The following is a 25478-nucleotide window of genomic DNA, read 5'->3' as shown; positions in this document are numbered from 1 at the left end:
TTTCAGGCCGACCGCGATGGAGCCCTGCTCGGCTACAGGTCGCGGGAGGCCTCGGTTAAAAAGTTACCTTCTGACTTAGTCTTTATTTTGAAGTTTTTCTTCACCGGGACGAACCTGCCAGTTGAATCCGACCTCCTGGAGCCCTTGTCCGGATACGCGATGTGGGTTTCCTCGGTGGAGACTTTTACCTTCGGACTTAGTCGTTTTTTCGAGATGAAAATCCTTCGACCGGGGTAAACCTGGATCTTGATCCGACGTCCATGGAGCCCTTCTCGGATACGATGGCTGGGAGGTCCCGGTCAACTTTTTACGTTCGGACTTAGTCTCTTTTTTGGATGTTTTTCTTTACCGGGACGAACCACGAAGTCAGGCCGGGTCGCGGTTGAGGCAAGCCGGCTAGAATTTCCGCGGCGGGTCGGTCCCTCTCTGGAGCTTTTTTCCAAAAATTCTCAAATCTTTTCCAAACTTCTGGGGCTTCACCCAGATGTTCTTTTAAGGTTCTTTTGGGGTCCACAGCTCACCCCAAGGGTCCAGAAGTTCTGTGATGGTCCTTGGGGGGTGCGGACTTCAACTCCCAGAATGCACCTGGCGCAAACTCCTTTTTGGCCACTGGACAGTGGTCAGCTGGTCGCTTTCTTCAGGAGTTGGTGCAGGGGACTCTGGTTTAGCAATTTTTCACCTGTAGCAAACAGGGAGTCCCTCCTTGAACCAGTTGAAGCCAGGCAAAGTCCTTCTTGTGGTGAAGCCCAAGTGTGCAGCTGGTGCAGTCCTTCTGAGTGCAGGGTCCAGGTGCAGGCCAGGGGTCCAGCAGGGCAGTCCTTCTTCTTCTTTAGTTCCTTTCTTGTTGAATTCTGGAGGGGATCAGAGGTGTGGGTGCAGGTCTGCCAGTTTTATCCTTGCTCCTGGGTGAAAAGCAGGGGGGCCCTGGTTCTCCAATCAGGGACAGGGTCGTCCCCCTGTGATGACCACTTCCTGGGAAGTGTGGCAAAAATCCATCCCAGAAGGCAACAGTCTCTAAAAATCCAACATGGATGAATCTGATTTTTGGAGGTTACATCTGGCTGAGCCCACCCACTGGTCTGGCTAAAAATCATAAACACACCCCTCTCCTGCCCTCTCCTAATCTAATCAAGGGGGCACCTAATTGTCTGGGGTTGCAGGATGTGGGGGTGTTGCTGGGTGCTGCAAATGTCCTTCTCTGCCTTTAAAGACCAGTTTGGCAGCCCTCCCCCTTCCTGCCTCACCATCTGCTGAGGGGAGATTCTCTCCCCCAAGCACATTCCTTTGTGTGAAGTCAGGCCACTTCACACCTCATCAAGGTAGCCTGGCAGAAGCTGCTGCAGGCTGGCCAATCAGAGCACAGCAGCAAAAACAATGCAGAGCTGAAATTGGCAACTTTTTAGGTAAAGTCTAAACTTTTTACCTGAACTAGTTATATTAAATCCAACAACTGGAAGTTGTGGGATTTATTACAACAATCAATTTGATACCAAATTCTTGGTATGTAACATTTAAGGAGACTTTAAAATTTAAAATAAAGTCTGCCCATTCTAGCCTATGAAGGCCATTTACTTCAATGAGGGAAAAACGAATTTGGCTGTTTTTACCTCACCAGGGCTTATAAATCTATTTTTATAAAGTCCCTGCTTATAGTTACATGGCACCCAGCCCTAGGGGCACATAGGACACACCTTAGGGGTGACTTATATGTAAAAATAAGGTAGTTTAAGACTTTGGAAGTACCTTTAATTCCAAAGTCGAATTTGCATATAACTTTAATTTAAAAGCAGCCAGCAAGGCAGGCTTGCTTTTAAAATGACACTGGGCACCTCAGCAATGCACCTAGGTGTGCACCACCTATGCTGTGGTCCCTAAACCTACATGCCCTACCATATACTAGGGACTTATAGGTAGGTTAACTTAGCCACTTATGATTAGCCTAATTTGCATATCCATTTTACACAGAGCACAGGCCCTGGGGCTGGTTAGCAGTACCCAGGGCACCTTTAAAGTCAGGAAAACACCAGCAAAAAGTGGAAAATGGGGGCAAAAAGTTATGGGGCCTCTGCAATCAGCCCTGTTTTCTCACACAACCCCCCCCCAGCCCACACGCCCAGGAGACTCAGCCCAACCCTGGGAGAGTCTTCCTGGCTTGTTAGGCGAGGAAGACAGTGAAGAAAACTGGCTGTCCCTTTGCAGGGCCTACTCTGCCTTATATCCTCCTGGCAGGGTCACTCCCTATGGGTAGTGAAGCCATCCCAACAGTAAAAGGACCCAACACAAACTGAAACTTTCCTCTAGGGGGGTCTTCCTCCTTTCTCTCTACCAACTTGGGTAGTGAGGTGCCCACCTCCCCTACTCCAAACTTTGCTAGGGCAACACCTAGCTTACCCAAAGAGGTCACCCAACACTTGAGCAACCCCACCATGACCAATAGGGTCAGGGGGCCTACTTTGCTATTGGCCCTGGGGTCTGCCTCCCAGGCCAAGTACAGTGCTGCCAGGAAGGCTAGCACCCAGCAGAGGCTACTGACAGCTGTCAGTACCCAGAACCACACCCTAAGCTCTCCACTGACAGGTGGCTGAGCTGCTTTAAGGGCAACTTTGGGGTCCTGGTACCCCTCTTGCTGTCTAGAGTGGGGGGCTACCACCTCCTGTGGCAGACACCCTCCTTCCACTCTCCCTTCTGTCAGTGCAGGGGCAACACCCTGCATCTGGACAGCTGCCTGACTACTCAGGACTTCCTTAGGGTCAGGGGAGGCCTCACCAGTGCCAACTCTGGGCTTCCCCCCTACTGGGGCAGAAGGCCTTTGGCTCCCTGGAACTCTCTTTAAGAGTGGCCTACCCTTCCTTTTCTTCTTTCCTTTTCTTGGGGACCCCTGTCTCCTAACTGTAGGGACTGACTCCCCAGGATTATGGGTTGGGGGGGCGCCCTGGGCGACCACCCCATCTGTGACCAGACTCACCTCTGGGAGGTCATTGGCCAGGATACAATCTAGGGGAAGGTCAGCACTGACTACCACCCTAATCCAGTCAAGGATACCCTCCCTCTCTAGGGGCACTATGGCTACAGGTTTGGAGGTGACCTCCCCTGTGGCTATCCTGACTTTCTTTGTCTTTCCTGGGACATACATGTCTGGGGTCACTAACCGGTCACTCACTATAGTGTGACTGGCACAGGTGTCCCTCAGGCCAGTGGTAGGGATCCCATTCACTTGAATGTGGTGGAAGTGCCTACTCCCACCCTCAGGGATCACCAGCTTACCATCTGGTGCTGTCTCCCAGCACAATGCTAGGAGGACTTCATCATCTGAGGAATCCTCCTCTATGGATACACTGGACAGCCCAGTGCTAACCACCTTCCTTGGACAGGCTGCATCTCCTCTGAAGTGACCTGTCTGCTGACAGTCAAAGCAAGCCCTACTGTCCAAGAGTTTTTTTAACCCTGGGTCTCCCTGTCTCTGCTTGTCAGAGTGGGAGTGGGATTTACTCTCCTCCTAATTAGGGTTCTGGGGTACAGAGGGAGTCTCTGTGGTGGGCTTACCACCTCCCTCCTTAGGTTTTTGGAGACCTGTCCCCCCCTTCTTGGAGTCTCCCCCCTGGGACTTGACAACCACCCTGGTTCTCAACCACTCATCAGCTGCCTCCCCTAGCTCTCTAGGGTTGGTCTGCTTAGAGTCCACTAGATGCTGGCGTAACCTTTCTTGGATACAATTGGTCAAGATGTGCTCTCTCATGATCAAATTGTATAACCCCTCATAAGTATCTACTTTGTTACCAATAATCCAGCCCTCCAGTGCTTTTAGTGAAATGTCCACAAAGTCAACCCAAGACTGGGTACTGACCTTCTGGGTGTCCCTGAACTTCATTCTATATTGCTCTGGGGTCAGACCAAACTTCTTGGCTAAGCACCTCTTCATACTAGGGTATGAATCTGCCTCCTCCCCCCTTAAGGTCAGAAGCCTATCCCTCCCTGAGTTGGGGACCAACTCCCACAAAAGGGAACCCCAGTATTGAGGCCTAACCCTTCTCATTTGGAGTGCCCTCTCAAAGGCCCCTAGCCACTTATCTATGTCATCCCCCTCTACATAAGCAGGAACTACCCCCTTGGGTAATCTGGGGCAAACTCCCCCACCCATGGACACCTCAGCTTCTTTATCGCTGCTTCCATCTCTTTTTTCTTTGTATGCCCACTTTTGCTTTTCTAGGGCCAGCTTCTCTGCTTCCAAAGCTATGTATGCTAGCTGGGCCTCCAGCTCTCTTTCTCTGATGGATGGGTTCTCTCCTCCTGAAAGGACCCCCTTCCCACCACTAGCTTTGGATCTGCCCCTAGTGACTGTGTTTACTGAGGACCGTTCTTCCTCATCCTCACTTGGGCTCAGATGCCTTCCCTCCTCTGAGTGGTTAGAGCTTGCATCCTCCCTTCTTTCTCCCTCCTCTGGAGCTTCTTCTGACTCTACGTCTTGGGCCTCAGCCCATGCTGTCAGGGATGTGATCAGGATTTGCTTCCTGAGATCAGTGGTTGCAGGCAACCCTCTTTCAATACACAACCCCCTAAGCTGGACTACTGTCAGTGTGGGTAGGCTAGCCAGATCAAGCTCCATGGTTCCCTAGTTTTGTGTCAACAAAAACTTTTTTGCAAAAATTGGAAACAAGAATTTAGAAAAATTACAAAAATTCAATAATTGAAATTAATCCAAATTAAAAATTAAAAACAATTTTTGCACTAGGACAATTTAAAGGATTTTTAATTTGTTTTACCTAAAACTGTAACGTGATATTGAACACAAGTACAGGATCCCGTCGCTGCTTCCAATTATGTTGGAAAATGGGTTATTGGTAGGGCAGGTAGGTACCTACACCTAGCAACAAGCCACTAACCTCCACATAGGTACAGTTAGGTCTCAGTAAATTAATCCCAGCTCAACCCTTGGTAGCTTGGCAACGAGCGTCAAGGCTTAACTTAGGAGACAAAGTGTAAAGCATTCAAATATCACAAAACAGTAATTAAATTAAACACAGGAAACAGTTTAAAAATCCAAAACCAATTTATAAAAATAGTCTATATTTTTATCTTTAAAATGACACAAAAACGATTAAAATCGGTTCAGGGGAACCGGAGATATGAATTTTTAAAGAATTATTACTTTTCTAGCGCTTAGAAACAAAAAGCGCCAATCGGGTCATCTGGTTGCACCTCGACCGGGGCAAAGTCAAACTTTCAGGCCGACCGCGATGGAGCCCTGCTCGGCTACAGGTCGCGGGAGGCCTCGGTTAAAAAGTTACCTTCTGACTTAGTCTTTATTTTGAAGTTTTTCTTCACCGGGACGAACCTGCCAGTTGAATCCGACCTCCTGGAGCCCTTGTCCGGATACGCGATGTGGGTTTCCTCGGTGGAGACTTTTACCTTCGGACTTAGTCGTTTTTTCGAGATGAAAATCCTTCGACCGGGGTAAACCTGGATCTTGATCCGACGTCCATGGAGCCCTTCTCGGATACGATGGCTGGGAGGTCCCGGTCAACTTTTTACGTTCGGACTTAGTCTCTTTTTTGGATGTTTTTCTTTACCGGGACGAACCACGAAGTCAGGCCGGGTCGCGGTTGAGGCAAGCCGGCTAGAATTTCCGCGGCGGGTCGGTCCCTCTCTGGAGCTTTTTTCCAAAAATTCTCAAATCTTTTCCAAACTTCTGGGGCTTCACCCAGATGTTCTTTTAAGGTTCTTTTGGGGTCCACAGCTCACCCCAAGGGTCCAGAAGTTCTGTGATGGTCCTTGGGGGGTGCGGACTTCAACTCCCAGAATGCACCTGGCGCAAACTCCTTTTTGGCCACTGGACAGTGGTCAGCTGGTCGCTTTCTTCAGGAGTTGGTGCAGGGGACTCTGGTTTAGCAATTTTTCACCTGTAGCAAACAGGGAGTCCCTCCTTGAACCAGTTGAAGCCAGGCAAAGTCCTTCTTGTGGTGAAGCCCAAGTGTGCAGCTGGTGCAGTCCTTCTGAGTGCAGGGTCCAGGTGCAGGCCAGGGGTCCAGCAGGGCAGTCCTTCTTCTTCTTTAGTTCCTTTCTTGTTGAATTCTGGAGGGGATCTGAGGTGTGGGTGCAGGTCTGCCAGTTTTATCCTTGCTCCTGGGTGAAAAGCAGGGGGGCCCTGGTTCTCCAATCAGGGACAGGGTCGTCCCCCTGTGATGACCACTTCCTGGGAAGTGTGGCAAAAATCCATCCCAGAAGGCAACAGTCTCTAAAAATCCAACATGGATGAATCTGATTTTTGGAGGTTACATCTGGCTGAGCCCACCCACTGGTGTGGCTAAAAATCATAAACACACCCCTCTCCTAATCTAATCAAGGGGGCACCTAATTGTCTGGGGTTGCAGGATGTGGGGGTGTTGCTGGGTGCTGCAAATGTCCTTCTCTGCCTTTGAAGACCAGTTTGGCAGCCCTCCCCCTTCCTGCCTCACCATCTGCTGAGGGGAGATTCTCTCCCCCAAGCACATTCCTTTGTGTGAAGTCAGGCCACTTCACACCTCATCAAGGTAGCCTGGCAGAAGCTGCTGCAGGCTGGCCAATCAGAGCACAGCAGCAAAAACAATGCAGAGCTGAAATTGGCAACTTTTTAGGTAAAGTCTAAACTTTTTACCTGAACTAGTTATAGTTCCAGTTGTTGGGATTTATTACAACAATCAATTTGATACCAAATTCTTGGTATGTAACATTTAAGGAGACTTTAAAATTTAAAATAAAGTCTGCCCATTCTAGCCTATGAAGGCCATTTACTTCAATGAGGGAAAAACGAATTTGGCTGTTTTTACCTCACCAGGGCTTATAAATCTATTTTTATAAAGTCCCTGCTTATAGTTACATGGCACCCAGCCCTAGGGGCACATAGGGCACACCTTAGGGGTGACGTATATGTAAAAATAAGGTAGTTTAAGACTTTGGAAGTACCTTTAATTCCAAAGTCGAATTTGCATATAACTTTAATTTAAAAGCAGCCAGCAAGGCAGGCTTGCTTTTAAAATGACACTGGGCACCTCAGCAATGCACCTAGGTGTGCACCACCTATGCTGTGGTCCCTAAACCTACATGCCCTACCATATACTAGGGACTTATAGGTAGGTTAACTTAGCCACTTATAATTAGCCTAATTTGCATATCCATTTTACACAGAGCACAGGCCCTGGGACTGGTTAGCAGTACCCAGGGCACCTTTAAAGTCAGGAAAACACCAGCAAAAAGTGGAAAATGGGGGCAAAAAGTTATGGGGCCTCTGCAATCAGCCCTGTTTTCTCACACCCAAGGACATGCCCCAGATGCGATGACGCAGACTTTGATCATATGTTATGGAGATGCCCGGAACTCCAGCAGGGCTGGGGTGTGGTACTGACCGACCTGAATAGATTGTTTGATGTGGAACTGACTTTGGCGCCAACTGTGTGCTTGCTGGGACTCGGAACGGGATTCCCACGTGGGAATGTGAGGGGCCGTTTCTTGGACTTATTCCTGGTCCTTTACAGGAGGTTGATCACTATGGGATGGAAATCGCCCAAGAGCCGCCCAATGCGAATATGGAGACAGGATGTGACGAAGTGGGCTAGGGCAGAACTACAGGTCCTGAAGAGCGAAGAGGCACGAGGCCTTCGCCAGACCCCCACACCACCTACCTGGGAGGAAATCCTGATGAAATGGGACCGTATGGCGAGGGGAGAGGATCCAACCTTAGAGGAGGAGGCAGAGACAGCAAGCCCGGGAACGGGTTAAGAGGGAAAGGGAGGACTATATAACAGAGATGGTACAGCATGTAGAAGGGGCCAGAGGTCACAGCAGAGGAGAAAGAGGAGGCGGCCAATGACCTGGAACGGGGCCCTGGGAGGGTGGGACGGAGATAGCTGTGGCTGGCCGGGCACTAATCCGAATGCCCACTTACATACCAAAGAGCCAGAAGAGACAATCAAAGGGGCCCAGACCGTGAGCCGGTGGAGCAATACCATGGTTCACCTCCGTAATTACACCCACCTGCGCCCATAGGCACCATCAAGTAAAGTTGTTGTTTAGTGTTAGTTGAAGACTATCAAATGTGCATAAGAGTTAAAATGGCACTATGGCGCGCACACGGAATGAATGTATATATACCAGACCTCAACAAACTGAGTACGAAGATTGTATAAGGCTGAAATACAGGACGCGGGAGTGATTCGATGTAAATAATAACACGCATAGATTGACAGTGTAATTTGAACACGAATGAGGATAGACCGGGCGGACGCAAGTTTTGATCATATTGTGAAATGCACATGTATGACAGCAAAGTGTTAATAAAATGTTAATAAAAATATATTTAAAAAAAAACAAAAAACTTTCTGCTGACATATTTCTCAACAATTTTTACCCGTTATGGAAGTAGAGAAATAGGCCTGCAGTTACTAAGGTCATTTATATCAGCACACAGTAACTGTCTGACTAGTGCATTTTTCAGTCTGGATAAACCTTGCTCGTGTTTAGTGATTAATTACAAACCTTTAGGAGGCCCGGTAATAAATCTTATGCCCTCTCTTTCCAGACCCCATGCAGAATAGGATCTAGTAAAGAGCCAGAAGAGATGGACATAGCTAGTTCCCTAAACATCTCACCACTCAGAGGCTCAGCACTGTCCAGTTTATCATGTAGACCCAATTCCTTACCTCCACAGTCACACAGCACTGTCTCAATACTCAAGCTATCATGTGGCTGGGGGTTATCCGTAACATTCGTGTCAGAATCATCCCCTATATCCTTTAGAATTAATTCGATCTTATTGTGAAACAAATCTGATAACTTCCCACACAACTCCTGCAACTGTCTCACTGTTCCTTTAACGCCATCTGGATCTGCCAGCTCTCTCACTACCTTAAACATTTTCTTACTTTTATTGTCAGCTTCTAAGATAGTTGTGACATAGTACAGCTCCTTGGCTTTCCTAATTTCTATCTTATATTGATTTAGAGCTTCTTTCAAATGCAGTTTATCACCATCAGAATAGGTCCTACCCCACTGCCTTTCCAGCTTCCTACATTTCAGACTAGTCTCTTTTAAAGTTACAGTGAACCAGGGGGGTGACTGTCTAGGTTTAATCTTGATAGATTTAGTAGGAATTATTATATCTAAAGTCTCCTTGATTGTAGTCTGGAGAAGATCATAATTTTCTTGGACCAAATCTTCCTCAGTAAAGCAGTTCTATAAATCAAATACACTCATGTCTTTTAATTTCCCTAGCTTAAACCAGGCTCTGTCTTGTCTAGTTGCCTTACTACCATCCGGGCTGCAGTCCATGTAATTTAAATATCACTGAGGAGTGAGCACACTAGCATACCTGAACCAGTTCTTTAACTGTGATCAACTCTGATGGTGCCATTATTAAATCGAGGGTGTGCCCACCTAGATGCTTTGGACCATTGACCTGCTGCTTTAGGCCCAGGAACTCACAAGAGTCTATAAGATCTCTACTATGAGGCCATATCTGCTTTCTGCCCAGATGTTAAAATCTCCCAATAGCCAAAAATTAGCATGGGTCTGGGCAAGATTAGTGTAACCATCTTCAAGAACGGTTTAGTAAATTCCTGTAGGGACCCAGGAGGTCTGTAACACTGAAGACCTGAAGCTAATATTCTACTACTCTCTTTTAGGGCAAAACCCAGTAGCTCAGCCCTTTGTAATTTATCAATTTGAAGAGTGGTTATCTCTCATTTATCCTTAAAAAGAACAGCTACCCCCTCCCCTCTTTTTCCTGTCCTAGATTGATAAATTACCTTGTAGCCTATGGAACAGACAAGGCCCAGATCTACTGCTGAGCCAGATGAGAACCAAGCCTCAGTGATAAAGAGGAGATCCCATTCGTAGTAGCCAAGTAAAATATTTAATTCATCCCAGTGTTTCACTGCTGAATGTGCAATAATAAGTCCACATCTCAAAATAAAAATGGTCCTTGTTCACTCTTTCCACTCCCCTCTCCTTTACTTAAAACTATCCAGGCCTCCTTCCTCTAGTATCTTAATCCCCTCATCACTATTCACCACGTTAGGCCTAAGCCTTTATAATTCCTTACTTGAATAAGCAATTATCGAAGACTCTCTATCCTGTTCTGGAACCCAACTGGCAGCATGGCTGGCGATGGGCGCTTCCATTATGCCGACGGGCATAGAAGGGCTTGCCTTTGGTGTGCCTTTCGTGCACCATCAGCATGCCCGCTGCATGTGCCTGCTCCGTGGTTGTGCCAGCGTGCCGCTTTTGTAGCCCCTCTGTAAAAGATCAACTAAACATCGGACGGCTCTACAACAATACAGCGGGCTTCATGCGGTATGCAAAATAAACACAGAATTCACTGCCAACAATACTTTTAAAAACATTTAAAATCAATTCCACCTTTTCTAAAAAAGCAAATCCCTCAACAAGTTAATGCCGGTTGTGCAAAAAACTCCTGTCTCATTGGCTCACTTTCTCACTGGATTATAGCACTGAGCAACTCATCTCATTTTATGATCAGATTCACCAGGGCGATTTCAACCTCCACTGGAACAAAGATGAAGACACCTACACATCCCTCTTTAAACCTTTGCTTCATATCTGCCATCAACCTCGTGCCTTTCCTATCCGTGCATTTCATAAAGACATACCACAAATAAATAACTCTTAAAGTTGATTGGTTGTACTGCTTATCCACTGCTTAATCAATCCTAATCTTAACATAATCTCCCCATGTTTAAATAGAGATAGAAATGGTAAAATCTAGAGACCTCAAATACAATGACAACAAACATTGTCAAAGTCAATTGGATTTGCGTTAATATTCTAGAATATGCTGAAATGCATATAGATTCTGTCTAGCTCATGACTGTTTTGTGTTCCCTGAGCTTAGTGTATAGTTCTTTACACTTGTGTTGGTGCCTTTCAGCACTACATGCTTGCTTTGAAATAAAACAAAACTATTGAAAACATTTGAAAATAGTTTTGCTTTTTGTCATCAACAATTTGTGTTGCTGAAATTCCTGCTCTTGAGACATGCACACACTTCTCTTGTTTGGATGGTAAGGGTGGAGTTTGAAGAATGATGGTTTTGCACATTTCACCAATGGGGGAAAAAAGAAAAGGGCATATTTTTGGCACATACATTCCAATAGAAACAAAGTATTGACGAGCTGTCTTGTGAGACTAGTAGAGGAATGAAAAGCATTAGAGGGAGGTCCCAAATGTTACTGGATGAAGGAAGGTTGGCAGTTGGGCAGCTTCTTTAACATTTAAAGTAACTCAAGAAAACTCTTTAATGAGCGCCAAGGAATTATAGAAGAAAAATTGCAAACGAATGTCAGTGAATCCATGAGCAATCTACCATGAGAAAACTCCCAGGGGACTGGTCCATTATTTTTTTGTTTTATTTTTTTTAAACAAATTTCCACTTAGGGAGTTTGTTTTTGAAAAACGAAAATTGTACTACACTGAAAGGAACCACCTTGACAGCTGGTCCTTTCAGTGTGCAGAGATGACCACAGTTTGGCAGACGGAGTAACCTCAAATGGGCAGAGGTAATGTTCTCTGCCGTCCTGACAGACACTGCTCTGTCCACCAAACTTAAAATCAGGCACTTACTATTTCAATATCAGTAAAACTATTCTCTGACTTCTCAGATCGAGGAATTGTTCAGCATGTAGGTTTGTGTAGGAATTTTATGTAAAATATATTCAATCATAACTATAGTTGCATGGTTTCTATTACCAGGCCAAGGAAGACTACAAGTGCTCTAAGTCTGAAAGATAAAGGCAGGTACTCCGAGATAACCTTATTCTTAAATAATGTGTTATGTAAGCAAGAAATCGAGGACTTTAAACTGTGACGCTTGCATTGAAAAGTGTTATTGGTTTTGCTGTAAAACATCTCATTTTATTTTTTTCATTCAAAAGGTATCAGTATGCATAGTGCTGCCAACCCATTATCACCTGCATCTTGGAAAGGAAATGGTAAGTTTCATTTTGTAGCCCGTGACCTCTTTAATCAAGTCTACTGAACATTGTGAGATAAAAAAATTATCTTCAGGTGTTGGGTGGGCTCTAAATAAACTGCTGTCTGGCTCAGTCCTCAAAAGTATGTTTCATATTTTTTTTTTTCACTTCCCTCTCATAAAAGGTGCAGGGGTGTGGAATGTATTGTTTGGTGTCAAAGAAACAAGCTTTCAGGTTTATTTTGTTCTTGGTACCAAAGAGACAAGTGGATATTTTTACAGGACATGTATATTTATGAAGCAACCTGTCCCATGGACACCTTAGTGTGCTTTATTTATTTGAACTTTGGGCGTCATTGCATGTCTTTAATTGAAGAGTGTGGTGTTTCCAAAGCTCCTGTATGTTTTGTTATTGCATCCCTATCCTAGGGTATTCTATGAGCATTTTGCTTAGTCCCTCTGACTCTCAGCTGGTATTATTAAGATTGTTTGCTGACCCATGCTTAGCTTCTAGGAATGTTCTGTTCTTTAAACAGTTAGGGTTTATGCTTTTTGCAGTAATATGATTTATATAAAACGTTTGACCCCATTCAAATGAGGCTGCAAGGACCATGCATTTTATGCTTTAATTTGATTACCTAGAAATAGCTGTACTGTGCACTTTGTATACAGCCAAACAAGGTAGTATTCCACAACCCTCTTTATAAAAGAATTGTTACAGTTCTGGAATATTTGCCCCCTGCAAATTCTATACAGTTCATTTTTTATTCAGCAGGAAGAACACTTGTACATTCCATTCTAAGCCCAACTATTCATAAATAAAAGGCCAGCAGTTCATAAATTCTGCAAGAAAATAAATTAAAATGATATCACAAGATGCAGTGCAAAATGGGGCAGCTACATGGATGATTAAATCAAATATGTTCCTTATGTGACAAATGGGAGCCTTTAGGCAGACGTATGTGGGTGACATACAAACACACCCAAAAACCTTCACCTTAAATGATATGCTGATATTCTGCACCATTCTTGCCAGTCTGTGATCTTGGTTGGTCAACAGCTTTGTTAAACTAATTCCCCAGAAAAAATGAGTTCCTTCTAGGCTACCAGATTAATCTGTCGTCAAGGTTGACATGTTCCTGTCCTGGGCTTTCACTACATCAGTCTTTGTGTTCAGGTGAGTTAGCTCCTTTGGTCTGCCTGGAAGAAACGAAGGCTAGGTTTGTGATAGAAAGCTCTGAGGGCTGGAACATTTATGTCCTTGATGGCTTGGAGTCTCTCTGCAATCTTAGTTTCTTTCTAAGTCCCTGAAATTTGAGGACAGATTCAGCCCGCAACTTCTCATTCAATTTTGTGATAATTTTCTCCCCTTAACTATCTTCCTCTGTGAAACGTCTAGGTTTTGTTCTGGACTCCTCTCAGAGGTTGTGCAACCGAATAAAATTGCCAAACCTCCACATTTCCCCCTTTGTGCTTTATAATAAATCAAACTTCTTTTGTCTTCCTCTCAGCTAAAAACGTATGCCCAAGCACTGGTTATCTCACGCTGAAGCCCTTACAATCCACAATGTTCTGGTGGTAAAAAATCTCTCTAAAGCCTTAAAGCTCTTTCATGTTTGACAGCCAGAATTCTATCTCCAACAAAAAGTTTGACCCCACTAGTCACCAGCTAACACTGGTTACAGATTGATATTAAAGTCAAATGTAAAATTACTTGTGTAACATACTAAGCTCTTTATTTGAATTCACCCTCACATCTGCCAAGTCTATTCATGATCTGCAGTGGACATTTTAGTATTGAAAGCTGAAATGTATGACACTCAAAAGGATACAGAGTCAGATTCTAAATCCAATATAATTCTTTCTCCAGAGCTTTCTGAAATGGTCTCCCAGCTGAGCTAATAAACAAATCCATGCATGTACGCAGACTGGATGTACTCTGTTAACCTCTCTACATTTTACCCTACTGTCACACCCATGAATGTTTGTCTGTTGTTAATTGTAAAGTACCCTCACATTTTAATTTTCCTACTATTTTAGTGTTCTTTTAAACTGATATGGTAATTAGTTGGTGGGATCTTTCTTCCAATGCATGTAAGTTCTGTGTTACTGTCATGGCCCGTTCCTCCTCCTTGAGGCTCAAACTTTCAACAACCAATTTTATTGTGAAGCCTTGCACCATCATCTGATGTTTGCTTTTGACATCTATTATTCCAGCTTGGTGTGCTTCCCTTTTCTCGGCTTGAGCTCTAGTGGCCTTGTCCAGTCTTTCCGCCATCTTTTTTTTGTTTTAGTTTTTGTCCTCATAGAAGCCCATATTTCCAGACGAGGGTCATCAACCTGTGTCGCCCGCAAAGGGAGGCACATATATTCTCACCTCTCCCAGTCTCGACCAGATCTCCAAGCCTGTTGATTGGCGTATTATATTATATAGGCCATCCAGACTTATGGGGTTAACCTTCTGGACAAGGGGCCAATAATCATTCGCCACTCTGCTGAAAATTTTCCCAAATGGCCCAGCAGTCATCCCTTTTACTGAGTGGGCCAAGACCCTACAGGCGACAATAATAATTTACCGATGTCAACCATCCAGATAAAGGGGGGGGGGGGGTCGGGGGGGGTCGGGGGGGAGGAGGGAGGGAGAAGAAATCCACCTGAAGCATATTTGTCTTCTAGCCAATAGAATCAATAAAAACATCAAATCCTTATAAGGTTTGGAGAGTTTTGACACCCCAGGTGTTTACTCAAAGATCACTAATGGAAGAGTTACCTCTTTATCAGGGTCTATAATATGTTTAGGAATTCTTCCTATAATGGCCCAAAAACCTCAGAGGCTGACGCAGCTCCAATACATATGAATATCATTTGTGTTAACCTCCCCACAACGTGAACAACATCTGTCTGACTTTCCCAAAGCTGACAGCCTCTGAGGGGACCAGTAGGCCCTGTACAAGGTAAACAAGTGATTTTTCTTTAACGGGGCTGGCCTAATAACAGACCAAAGCATAGAACAAGAGGTTTCCCAAATTTTTGCCACATCCAAAGTTGGTAACACAGCACCCCATTTCTTCTCAGGTATAAGAAAGCTTGAATCGGAGGCTTCTAGTAGCACCTGATACCAGACCGCAATTTCTTTATATCCGCCACTCTTGATTTATTGTTTCCTTTCATGAAATTCTTCACTCATCTCCAACCGTGAGGAATTCAGATGTTCTCCTACACTGAACAACAGAGGACATGGAATACTGGTCTTATGATTTATGAAAATTGCTATCCGGTACCATTGATAAGTTGAGTGTACTGTTATTATCTGTATATAAACGATACTACATTTATAGAGGACCACATCATTGTCATTGTATTCTGTTGTCCTTTAGCTGGCACCACAGTGTTCCGGCAACTTCGTAATCCTTTCTAATGGGCCCATTGGGTAGTCCAAGTCTTCCTTTTTGCTGTCTAATTTATTTTCCTCCTAGATTCTGTTTCATTTCAGAGAACGTGCAGAGGGGGTAGTGAACAGTCAGCATCTAACAGTCATTTTGAAGGATTTTAGTATTTTGCGGCATCATTGATCCATCCCCCTATTGGCCTGTTTCCCTTTCCACTGTCGAGCAAGATCTGTTTTCCGCATCAGCTTAATATGGTCTCTCCCACAGAAACAGAGAATAGATTTGATTTCTGTGGACTGCGGATGGGGTTTTCTTGGTGCAGCCGAATGTGCAAACTTCCTTTCTGTAGTCTCAGTCCTTTCCTAGAGGACCATTTCTCAACCATCAGGAAGGAAAGAGGATAAAAAGATAGTCACCCACCACAAACCCTGATTGGCTACATCCTTTTATAACTGAGCAATGGCTTTGTCCTCCTGAGTAATATTTAATACCATCTGTATAAATGCCTTCTAAATATTATTAACCATTTGTTGTGAATACTTAGAGCTGCATAAAGTCATTCCGGAAACAACTTTCCAGTTGTGTGGCCATACCCCATTTAACCATAAAAGTGAGTTTTCTTTGCTGTTTTTGTCATAATTACATATATTTTACAGTTCCCATCCAAATGAGATATGGGTTTTACTATCATAATGACAACCTCCAAACCAATCTGAAGAGGCTTACTAGTGTCAAAGCCTCTAACATGATGTGACATGGAGGACCAAATTATGCAGCAAGGTTATCTACATTATGCGTCAAAATAGGCAAATTACATGGAACAATCGCTCAATATTTTCCTGCTTTTGAGCTAGAAACACAATTTTTGTGAAATCTGCAAATTATGCAACTTATGTGACCAATTATGTGGCAGATGCTGTAAATCCCTAATTGTTAGGTAAAGACTGCAGCTACAGACTCTCATAATTGTGCCATCACCATTGTTTCATCAACACTTTGTTAATGAAAGGTTAACAAAACCTTAACAGTCTAACTCAAATCAGTGCCCATTGTTAGCTGGCATTTGAATAAAATGTCACTTTCAAGCTAGCTATCCAAAAATATACATGTAATATAAAAATACATAATGAGTAAAAAGTGTAATATGATCCCATATTTTCATCTCAGGGTTCTGGTGACATTTGCCAATGACTTGTCCTTGGGCTTCGTGGTTCTTGATATCAGTGTAACAGCCTGATGGTAAAATCGGTTTAGGTTGAGATATAAGTTCTTTATTTACTTTTTTTCAAAAAGCAAAGAATAAACCGTTTCACACATTCCGGCAAAATGGTTATATATATGTTCGATGGCATGTGTAGCTGCAGATACACATGCTGTGCATTATCCTACCATCTAGTGTTGGGCTCGGAGTGTTACAAGTTGTTTTTCTTCGAAGAAGTCTTTTCGAGTCACAAGACCGAGGGACTCCTCGCTTTCGGCTCCATTGCGCATGGGCGTCGACTCCATCTTAGATTGTTTTCTTTCCGCCATCAGGTTCGGACGTGTTCCTCCTAGCTCCGTATTTCGATTCGGGAAAGTTAGTTAGTTATTGGAAAATTAGAAGGTATTGTTGGCGCTCGGTACCGGTTTAGTGTTAGCACATCGACACCGAAGAAAGAAGCGCTCCGGCGGCCCTTTGGGGCTTCCACTCTCCAGCGGGGCCTGGTCGACCCGACTGCGTCCATCTTCAAACCTCATGGACCGGACCCCCTTCCGCTTCTGCCCCAACTGCCACGAACAGTATCCTTATACAGACCAACACTTGGTCTGTAATCTGTGTTTATCCCCGGAACACAGGGAGGATACTTGCGAGGCCTGTCGGGCATTTTGATCCAAGAAAACACTACGAGATCGAGGAGCTCGAAGACTCCAGATGGCGTTGACACCAGCCGAGCAGATCGATGTCGAGGAAGAGGAGAGTTTCTCCATTTGAGATTCGGACTCTGACGAGTCCGAAAGTGAGCAGCCGAAGACGCAGCAAGAAACTGAGTAAACCAGCCCCGGCAAAGACTCACTCAAAGATAATGAAGGCCAAGGGGATGCCACCGCCAACATGCCATGCCTTAACCCGAAATCATGGTGACCAAACATCGGCACCGAAGACATCCGACTCCCGTCGAGATACCGGCTCCGAACCATCTCGGCACCGAGAGTTCGGCACCCCTAAAGTCAAGAAGGTTTCCTCGGAGCTGAAAAAGACTGTACAAAAAGCTTCAGTGCCGAAACTTGCAGCCTCGGAGCCGAAACCAGGCTCCTATACAGAAGAGCAAGGCCTTTCAACTCAGTTGCAAGGGCACAGATTTGAACAAGAACTGGGCATGGGAGAGCAAGACCATACCAAGAGGAGGTTTCATATACAAAAGGACACGGGGAAAATTCAAACTCTTCCTCCAATAAAAATCAAGAGGAAGCTCTCATTCCGTGAGACAGAAATGCAGCCAAAAGCGAAAGTGGCTAAAGAGAAAACACCACCAAGGTTCTCGCCACAGCAATCTCCATTACATTCACCACAACTGTCCCCGGTAGCAACGCCACCAATAATGCAGTCGCCGACACACACGGGGATGACCCAAGATGACCCGGATGCATGGGACTTGTATGATGCACCGGTCTCAGACAATAGTCCCGATTGCTACCCGGCAAGGCCGTCACCACCTGAGGACAGCACTGCATATATGCAGGTGGTTTCAAGGGCAGCTACATTTCATAATGTAGCAATGCATGCAGAGCCCATAGAGGACAACTTTTTGTTCAACACCTTATCATCTACTCACAGCTCATACCAAAGTTTGCCAATGCTGCCAGGCATGTTATAACACGCCAAACAAGTGTTCCAGGACTCAGTAAAAGGCAGAGCCATCACGCCTAGGGTGGAGAAGAAATATAAACCTCCCCCAACGGACCCTGTGTTTATCACTCAACAATTAACTCCTGATTCAGTGGTAGTGGGAGCAGCCCGAAAGAGTGCAAACTCCAAATCCTCAGGAGACGCACCACCGCCCGACAAGGAAAGTCGGAAATTCGATGCAGCAGACAAGAGGGTGGCAGCACAGGCAGCCAATCAATGGCGGATTGCCAATTCTCAGGCTCTACTGGCTCGATACGACAGGGCACATTGGGATGAAATGCAATATCTCATTCAGCACCTTCCCAAAGAGTACCAAAAACGTGCCCAACAGGTTGTTGAGGAAGGTCAAACTATTTCTAACAACCAAATAAGGTCGGCTATGGACTCAGCAGACACGGCGGCAAGGACAGTGAACACTGCACTAACCATTCGTAGGCACGCATGGTTACGGAGCTCCGGATTTAAGCCAGAAATCCAGCAGGCTGTGCTGAATATGCCATTCAACCAACAACAATTGTTTGGGCCGGAGGTCGATACGGCAATAGAAAAACTAAAAAAAGACACGGTCACGGCCAAAGCCATGGGCGCGCTCTACTCCCCACAGAGCAGAGGCACTTTTAGAAAGCTGCACTTTGGGGGGGGGGGGGGGTTCGTTCCCAAGCCACAGAGCCTTCCACCTCACAAGTCAGACCCACATATCAGGGCCAGTATCAGAGAGGAGGTTTTCGAGGAGAATATAGGGGTGGACAATTCCCTAAACCAAGAGAGAAATTCCAGAGCCCAAAAACCCCACAAACCAAACCGTGACTTCAATGTCACAAACCCCCACCACTCAACACCAGTAGGGGGGAGACTTACCGCATATTACCACAACTGGGAACACATAAATACGGACACATGGGTCCTAGCCATTATCCAACATGGTTATTGCATAGAATTCCTACAATTGCCACCAGATGTGCCTCCAAGAGCACACAATATGTCCAAACAACACTTAGACCTGTTACAACTAGAAGTCCAAGCATTGTTACAAAAACAAGCAATAGAACTAGTGCCCAACCATCAAAAGGGAACAGGTGTCTACTCCCTGTATTTCCTAATTCCAAAGAAAGACAAAACTCTGAGACCCATATTAGACCTCAGAACACTGAATCTTTAAATCAAATCAGATCACTTTCACACGGTGACACTTCAAGACGTGATTCCCTTGCTCAAAAAACAAGACTACATGTCAACATTAGAACTCAAGGATGCTTATTTCCACATACCCATACATCCTTCCCACAGGAAATACTTAAGGTTTGTAATTCAAGGCATGCATTACCAATTCAAAGTGTTACCATTCGGGATAACAACAGCCCCAAGGGTATTCACAAAATGCCTTGCAGTAGTAGCCGCTCACATCAGGAGACAGCACATGCACGTATTCCCTTACTTAGACGATTGGTTAATAAAAACCAGCACTCAGAAACAGTGTCTTCTACACACACAATACGTCATAGAAACCCTACACAAACTAGGGTTCTCTATAAACTACAAAAAATCACATCTACAACCGTGCCAAATACAACAATATTTAGGAGCAACAATCGAAACACAAAAGGCGATTGCCACTCTAAGTCCACAAAGAGTACAAGACTTCCAAAATATAATGTTAAACATGTACCCAAACCAGCACTATCAAGTAAGGTTTGTAATGAAACTTCTAGGCATGATGTCTTCATGCATAGCCATTGTCCCAAACGCAAGACTACACATGCGGACCTTACAACAGTGCCTAGCAGCACAATGGACACAAGCACGGAGTCAACTTCAGGATCTAGTGTTGATAGACCGCCAAACACACCTCTTGCTTCAATGGTGGAATCCTATAAATGTAAACAATGGGCGGCCATTCCAAGACCCAGTGCCTCAGTACATAATCACAACGGATGCCTCCATGATAGGGTGGGGAGCACACCTCAACCAGCACAGTATACAGGGACAATGGGATGTTCAGCAAAAACAACTCCATATAAATCATTTAGAACTGTTAGCAGTGTTTCTAGCATTGAAAGCATTTCAACCACTAATAGCCCACAAACACATTCTTGTCAAAACAAACAACATGACAACAATGTATTCCCTAAACAAACAAGGAGGGACACACTCATCACAACTATGTCTCTTAGCACAAAAGATTTGGCATTGGGCGATTCACATTCACCTAATAGCACAATACATCCCAGGGATTCAAAACCAGTTGGCCGACAATCTCAGTCGAGATCACCAACAATCACACAAATGGGAAATTCATCCCCAGATACTATAAACTTACTTTCTACGCTGGGGAACAACAGAAATAGACCTCTTCGCAACAAAAGAAAACGCAAATTACCAAGACTTCGCGTCCAGGTATCCACACCCTCAGTCCAAGGGCAATGCGTTATGGATGAGTTGGTCAGGGATATTTGCTTACGCTTTTCCCCCTCTCCCACTCCTTCCTTATCTGGTAAACAAATGGAGTCAAAACAGACTCAAACAAATACTAATAGCACCAACCTGGGCTCGCCAACCATGGTACACAACACTACTAGACCTGTCAGTAGTACCTCATGTCAAACTACCAAACAGACCAGATCTGTTAACTCAACACAAACAACAGTTCAGACACCCGAATCCAGCATTGCTCAATCTAGCAATCTGGCTCCTGAAGTCTTAGAATTTGGACATTTAGACCTTACACAAGAATGTATGGAGGTCATTAAACAAGCTAGAAAACCTACTACAAGACATTGTTACGCAAACAAATGGAAAAGATTTGTTTATTACTGCCATAATAATCAAATTCAACCACTACACGCTTCCGCAAAAAACATTGTAAACTACTTATTACACTTACAAAAATCTAAACTGGCATTTTCGTCTATTAAAATACATCTCACAGCAATATCTGCCTACCTGCAGATTACACATTCAACTTCACTTTTTAGAATCCCAGTCATCAAAGCATTTATGGAGGATTTAAAAAGAATCATACCCCAGAGAACACCACCAGTCCCCTCGTGGAACCTCAATATTGTATTAACACGACTCATTGGTCCACCATTTGAACCCATGCACTCTTGTGAGATGCAATACTTTACCTGGAAAGTAGCCTTCCTAATAGCTATCACATCTCTTAGAAGAGTAAGTGAAATACAGGCATTTACTATACAAGAACCCTTTATACAAATACATAAACATAAAGTGGTTCTCCGTACAAATCCCAAATTCTTACCAAACGTTATATCACGTTCTAACTAAACCAAACAGTGGAACTCCCAGTCTTTTTTCCACAACCAGACTCAGTAGCCGAAAGAGCCTTACATACATTAGACATTAAAAGAGCACTGATGTATTACATTGATAGAACAAAACAGTTTTGCAAAACAAAACAATTGTTTGTAGCCTTCCAAAAACCTCATGCAGGAAATCCAATATCCAAACGAGGCATTGCCAGATGGATAGTGAAATGTATTCAGACCTGCTATATCAAAGCAAAAAGAGATCTACCTATTACGCCAAAGGCGCACTCCACTAGGAAGAAAGGCGCCACAATGGCTTTTCTAGGAAATATACCTATGACAGATATCTGTAAGGCAGCCACATGGTCTATGCTTCATACATTCACAAAACATTACTGTATAGATGTGTTAACAACACAACAAGCCACAGTAGGACAGGCTGTACTACGAACATTATTTCAGACAACTTCAACTCCTACAGGCTAAGCCACCGTCTTTGGGGAGATAACTGCTTACTAGTCTATGCACAGCATGTGTATCTGCAGCTACACATGCCATCGAACGGAAGATGTCACTTACCCAGTGTACATCTGTTCGTGGCATGAGACGCTGCAGATTCACATTCGCCCTCCCACCTCCCCGGGAGCCTGTAGCCGTTTTAAGTTGAATAAAACGTGTACATTTGTAAATTTTGTAAATACTTACTAGATGTATACACATTATGTACATACATACTTACTCCATTGCATGGGCACCTTTACTATATACACAACTCCTACCTCACCCTCTGCGGGGAAAACAATCTAAGATGGAGTCGACGCCCATGCGCAATGGAGCTGAAAGGGAGGAGTCCCTCGGTCTCGTGACTCGAAAAGACTTCTTCGAAGAAAAACAACTTGTAACACTCCGAGCCCAACACTAGATGGCAGGATAATGCACAGCATGTGAATCTGCAGTGTCTCATGCCACAAACCGATGTACACTGGGTAAGTGACATTTTCCATATATATATATAATTTTTTTTAACACCCTGTAAGGAAATGCCTCCTTGGCATGGTTGCCCCCTGACTTTTTGCCTTTGCTGATGCTATGTTTACAATTGAAAGTGTGCTGAGGCCTGCTAACCAGGCCCCAGCACCAGTGTTCTTTCCCTAACCTGTACTTTTGTATCCACAATTGGCAGACCCTGGCATCCAGATAAGTCCCTTGTAACTGGTACTTCTAGTACCAAGGGCCCTGATGCCAAGGAAGGTCTCTAAGGGCTGCAGCATGTCTTATGCCACCCTGGAGACCTCTCACTCAGCACAGACACACTGCTTACCAGCTTGTATGTGCTAGTGAGAACAAAACGAGTAAGTCGACATGGCACTCCCCTCAGGGTGCCATGCCAGCCTCTCACTGCCTATGCAAGTATAGGTCAGTCACCCCTCTAGCAGGCCTTACAGCCCTCAGGCAGGGTGCACTATACCATAGGTGAGGGTACCAGTGCATGAGCATGGTACCCCTACAGTGTCTAAACAAAACCTTAGACATTGTAAGTGCAGGGTAGCCATAAGAGTATATGGTCTGGGAGTTTGTTAAACACGAACTCCACAGCACCATAATGGCTACACTGAAAACTGGGAAGTTTGGTATCAAACTTCTCAGCACAATAAAAGCACACTGATGCCAGTGTACATTTTATTGCAAAATACACCCCAGAGGGCACCTTAGAGGTGCCCCCTGAAACTTAACCGACTGTCTGTGTGGGCTGACTAGTTCCAGCAGCCTGCCACACTAGAGACATGTTGCTGGCCCCATGGGGAGAGTGCCTTTGTCACTCTGAGGCCAGTAACAAAGCCTGCACTGGGTGGAGATGCTAACACCTCCCCCAGGCAGGAGCTGAAACACCTGGCGGTGAGCCTCAAAGGCTCACCCCTTTGTCACAGCACCGCAGGACACTCCAGCTAGTGGAGTTGCCCGCCCCCTCCGGCCCCGGCCCCCACTTTTGGCGGCAAGGCCGGAGAAAATAATGAGAATAACAAGGAGGAGTCACTGGCCAGTCAGGACAGCCCCTAAGGTGTCCTGAGCTGAGGTGACTCTAACTTTTAGAAATCCTCCATCTTGCAGATGGAGGATTCCCCCAATAGGGTTAGGATTGTGACCCCCTCCCCTTGGGAGGAGGCACAAAGAGGGTGTACCCACCCTCAGGGCTAGTAGCCATTGGCTACTAACCCCCCAGACCTAAACACGCCCTTAAATTTAGTATTTAAGGGCTACCCTGAACCCTAGAAAATTAGATTCCTGCAACAACAACAAGAAGGACTGCCCAGCTGAAAACCCCTGCAGAGGAAGACCAGAAGACAACAACTGCCTTGGCTCCAGAAACTCACCGGCCTGTCTCCTGCCTTCCAAAGAACTCTGCTCCAGCGACGCCTTCCAAAGGGACCAGCGACCTCTGAATCCTCTGAGGACTGCCCTGCTTCGACGACGACAAGAAACTCCAGAGGACAGCGGACCTGCTCCAAAAAGACTGCAACTTTGTTTCAAGAAGCAGCTTTAAAGAACCCTGCAACTCCCCGCAAGAAGCGTGAGACTTGCAACACTGCACCCGGCGACCCCGACTCGGCTGGTGGAGAACCAACACCTCAGGGAGGACCCCCGGTCTACTCTACGACTGTGAGTACCAAAACCTGTCCCCCCTGAGCCCCCACAGCGCCGCCTGCAGAGGGAATCCCGAGGCTTCCCCTGACCGCGACTCTCTGAAACCTAAGTCCCGACGCCTGTAAAAGACCCTGCACCCGCAGCCCCCAGGACCTGAAGGACCGGACTTTCACTGCAATAGTGACCCCCAGGAGTCCCTCTCCCTTGCCCAAGTGGAGGTTTCCCCGAGGAAGCCCCCCTTGCCTGCCTGCAGCGCTGAAGAGATCCCTTGATCTCTCATTGACTTACATTGCGAACCCGACGCTTGGTCTAACACTGCACCCGGCCGCCCCCGCACCGCTGAGGGTGAAATTTCTGTGTGGGCTTGTGTCCCCCCCCGGTGCCCTACAAAACCCCCCTGGTCTGCCCTCCGAAGACGCGGGTACTTACCTGCAAGCAGACCAGAACCGGGGCACCCCCTTCTCTCCATTGCAGTCTATGCGTTTTGGGCACCACTTTGAACTCTGCACCTGACCGGCCCTGAGCTGCTGGTGTGGTGACTTTGGGGTTGCTCGGAACCCCCAACGGTGGGCTACCTTGGACCAAGAACTGAACCCTGTAAGTGTCTTACTTACCTGGTAAAACTAACAAAAACTTACCTCCCCCAGGAACTGTGAAAATTGCACTGTGTCCACTTTTGAAATAGCTATTTGTGAATAACTTGAAAAGTATACATGCAATTGAAATGATTCAAAGTTCCTAATGTACTTACCTGCAATACCTTTCAAACAAGATATTACATGTTAAATTTGAACCTGTGGTTCTTAAAATAAACTAAGAAAAGATATTTTTCTATAACAAAACCTATTGGCTGGATTTGTCTCTGAGTGTGTGTACCTCATTTATTGTCTATGTGTATGTACAACAAATGCTTAACACTACTCCTTGGATAAGCCTACTGCTCGACCACACTACCACAAAATAGAGCACTAGTATTATCTCTTTTTACCACTATTTTACCTCTAAGGGGAACCCTTGGACTCTGTGCATGCTATTCCTTACTTTGAAATAGCACATACAGAGCCAACTTCCTACATTGGTGGATCAGCGGTGGGGTACAAGACTTTGCATTTGCTGGACTACTCAGCCAATACCTGATCACACGACAAATTCCAAAATTGTCATTAGAAAGTGATTTTTGCAATTTGAAAAGTTTTCTAAATTCTTAAAAGACCTGCTAGGGCCTTGTGTTAGATCCTGTTTAGCATTTCTTTTAGAGTTTAAAAGTTTGTAAAAGTTTGAATTAGATTCTAGAACCAGTTTTAGATTCTTAAAACGTATTCCAACTTTTAGAA

At 45.1% G+C, this 25478-nt stretch overlaps 1 protein-coding gene across 9 annotated transcripts in view; it reads left to right on the top strand.

Annotated features, from left to right (window-relative positions):
- Window positions 1-25478, top strand: part of PTPN13 (protein tyrosine phosphatase non-receptor type 13) — a 1045801-nt gene that overhangs the window by 549619 nt on the left and 470704 nt on the right. For all 9 annotated transcript variants that reach the window (XM_069236135.1, XM_069236143.1, XM_069236122.1 and 6 more), the window contains exon 20: window positions 11922-11978. In XM_069236135.1, the coding sequence (XP_069092236.1) occupies window positions 11922-11978 (57 nt within the window). The remainder of the gene's footprint in view (window positions 1-11921; window positions 11979-25478) is intronic.

This window comes from Pleurodeles waltl, chromosome 1_2 (genome assembly GCF_031143425.1).
Source record: "Pleurodeles waltl isolate 20211129_DDA chromosome 1_2, aPleWal1.hap1.20221129, whole genome shotgun sequence".
NCBI classification, from domain to species: Eukaryota; Metazoa; Chordata; class Amphibia; order Caudata; family Salamandridae; genus Pleurodeles; species Pleurodeles waltl.
The sequence above is the reverse complement of the archived record's forward strand: the minus strand, read 5'-3'. Positions and strand labels throughout refer to the sequence as shown.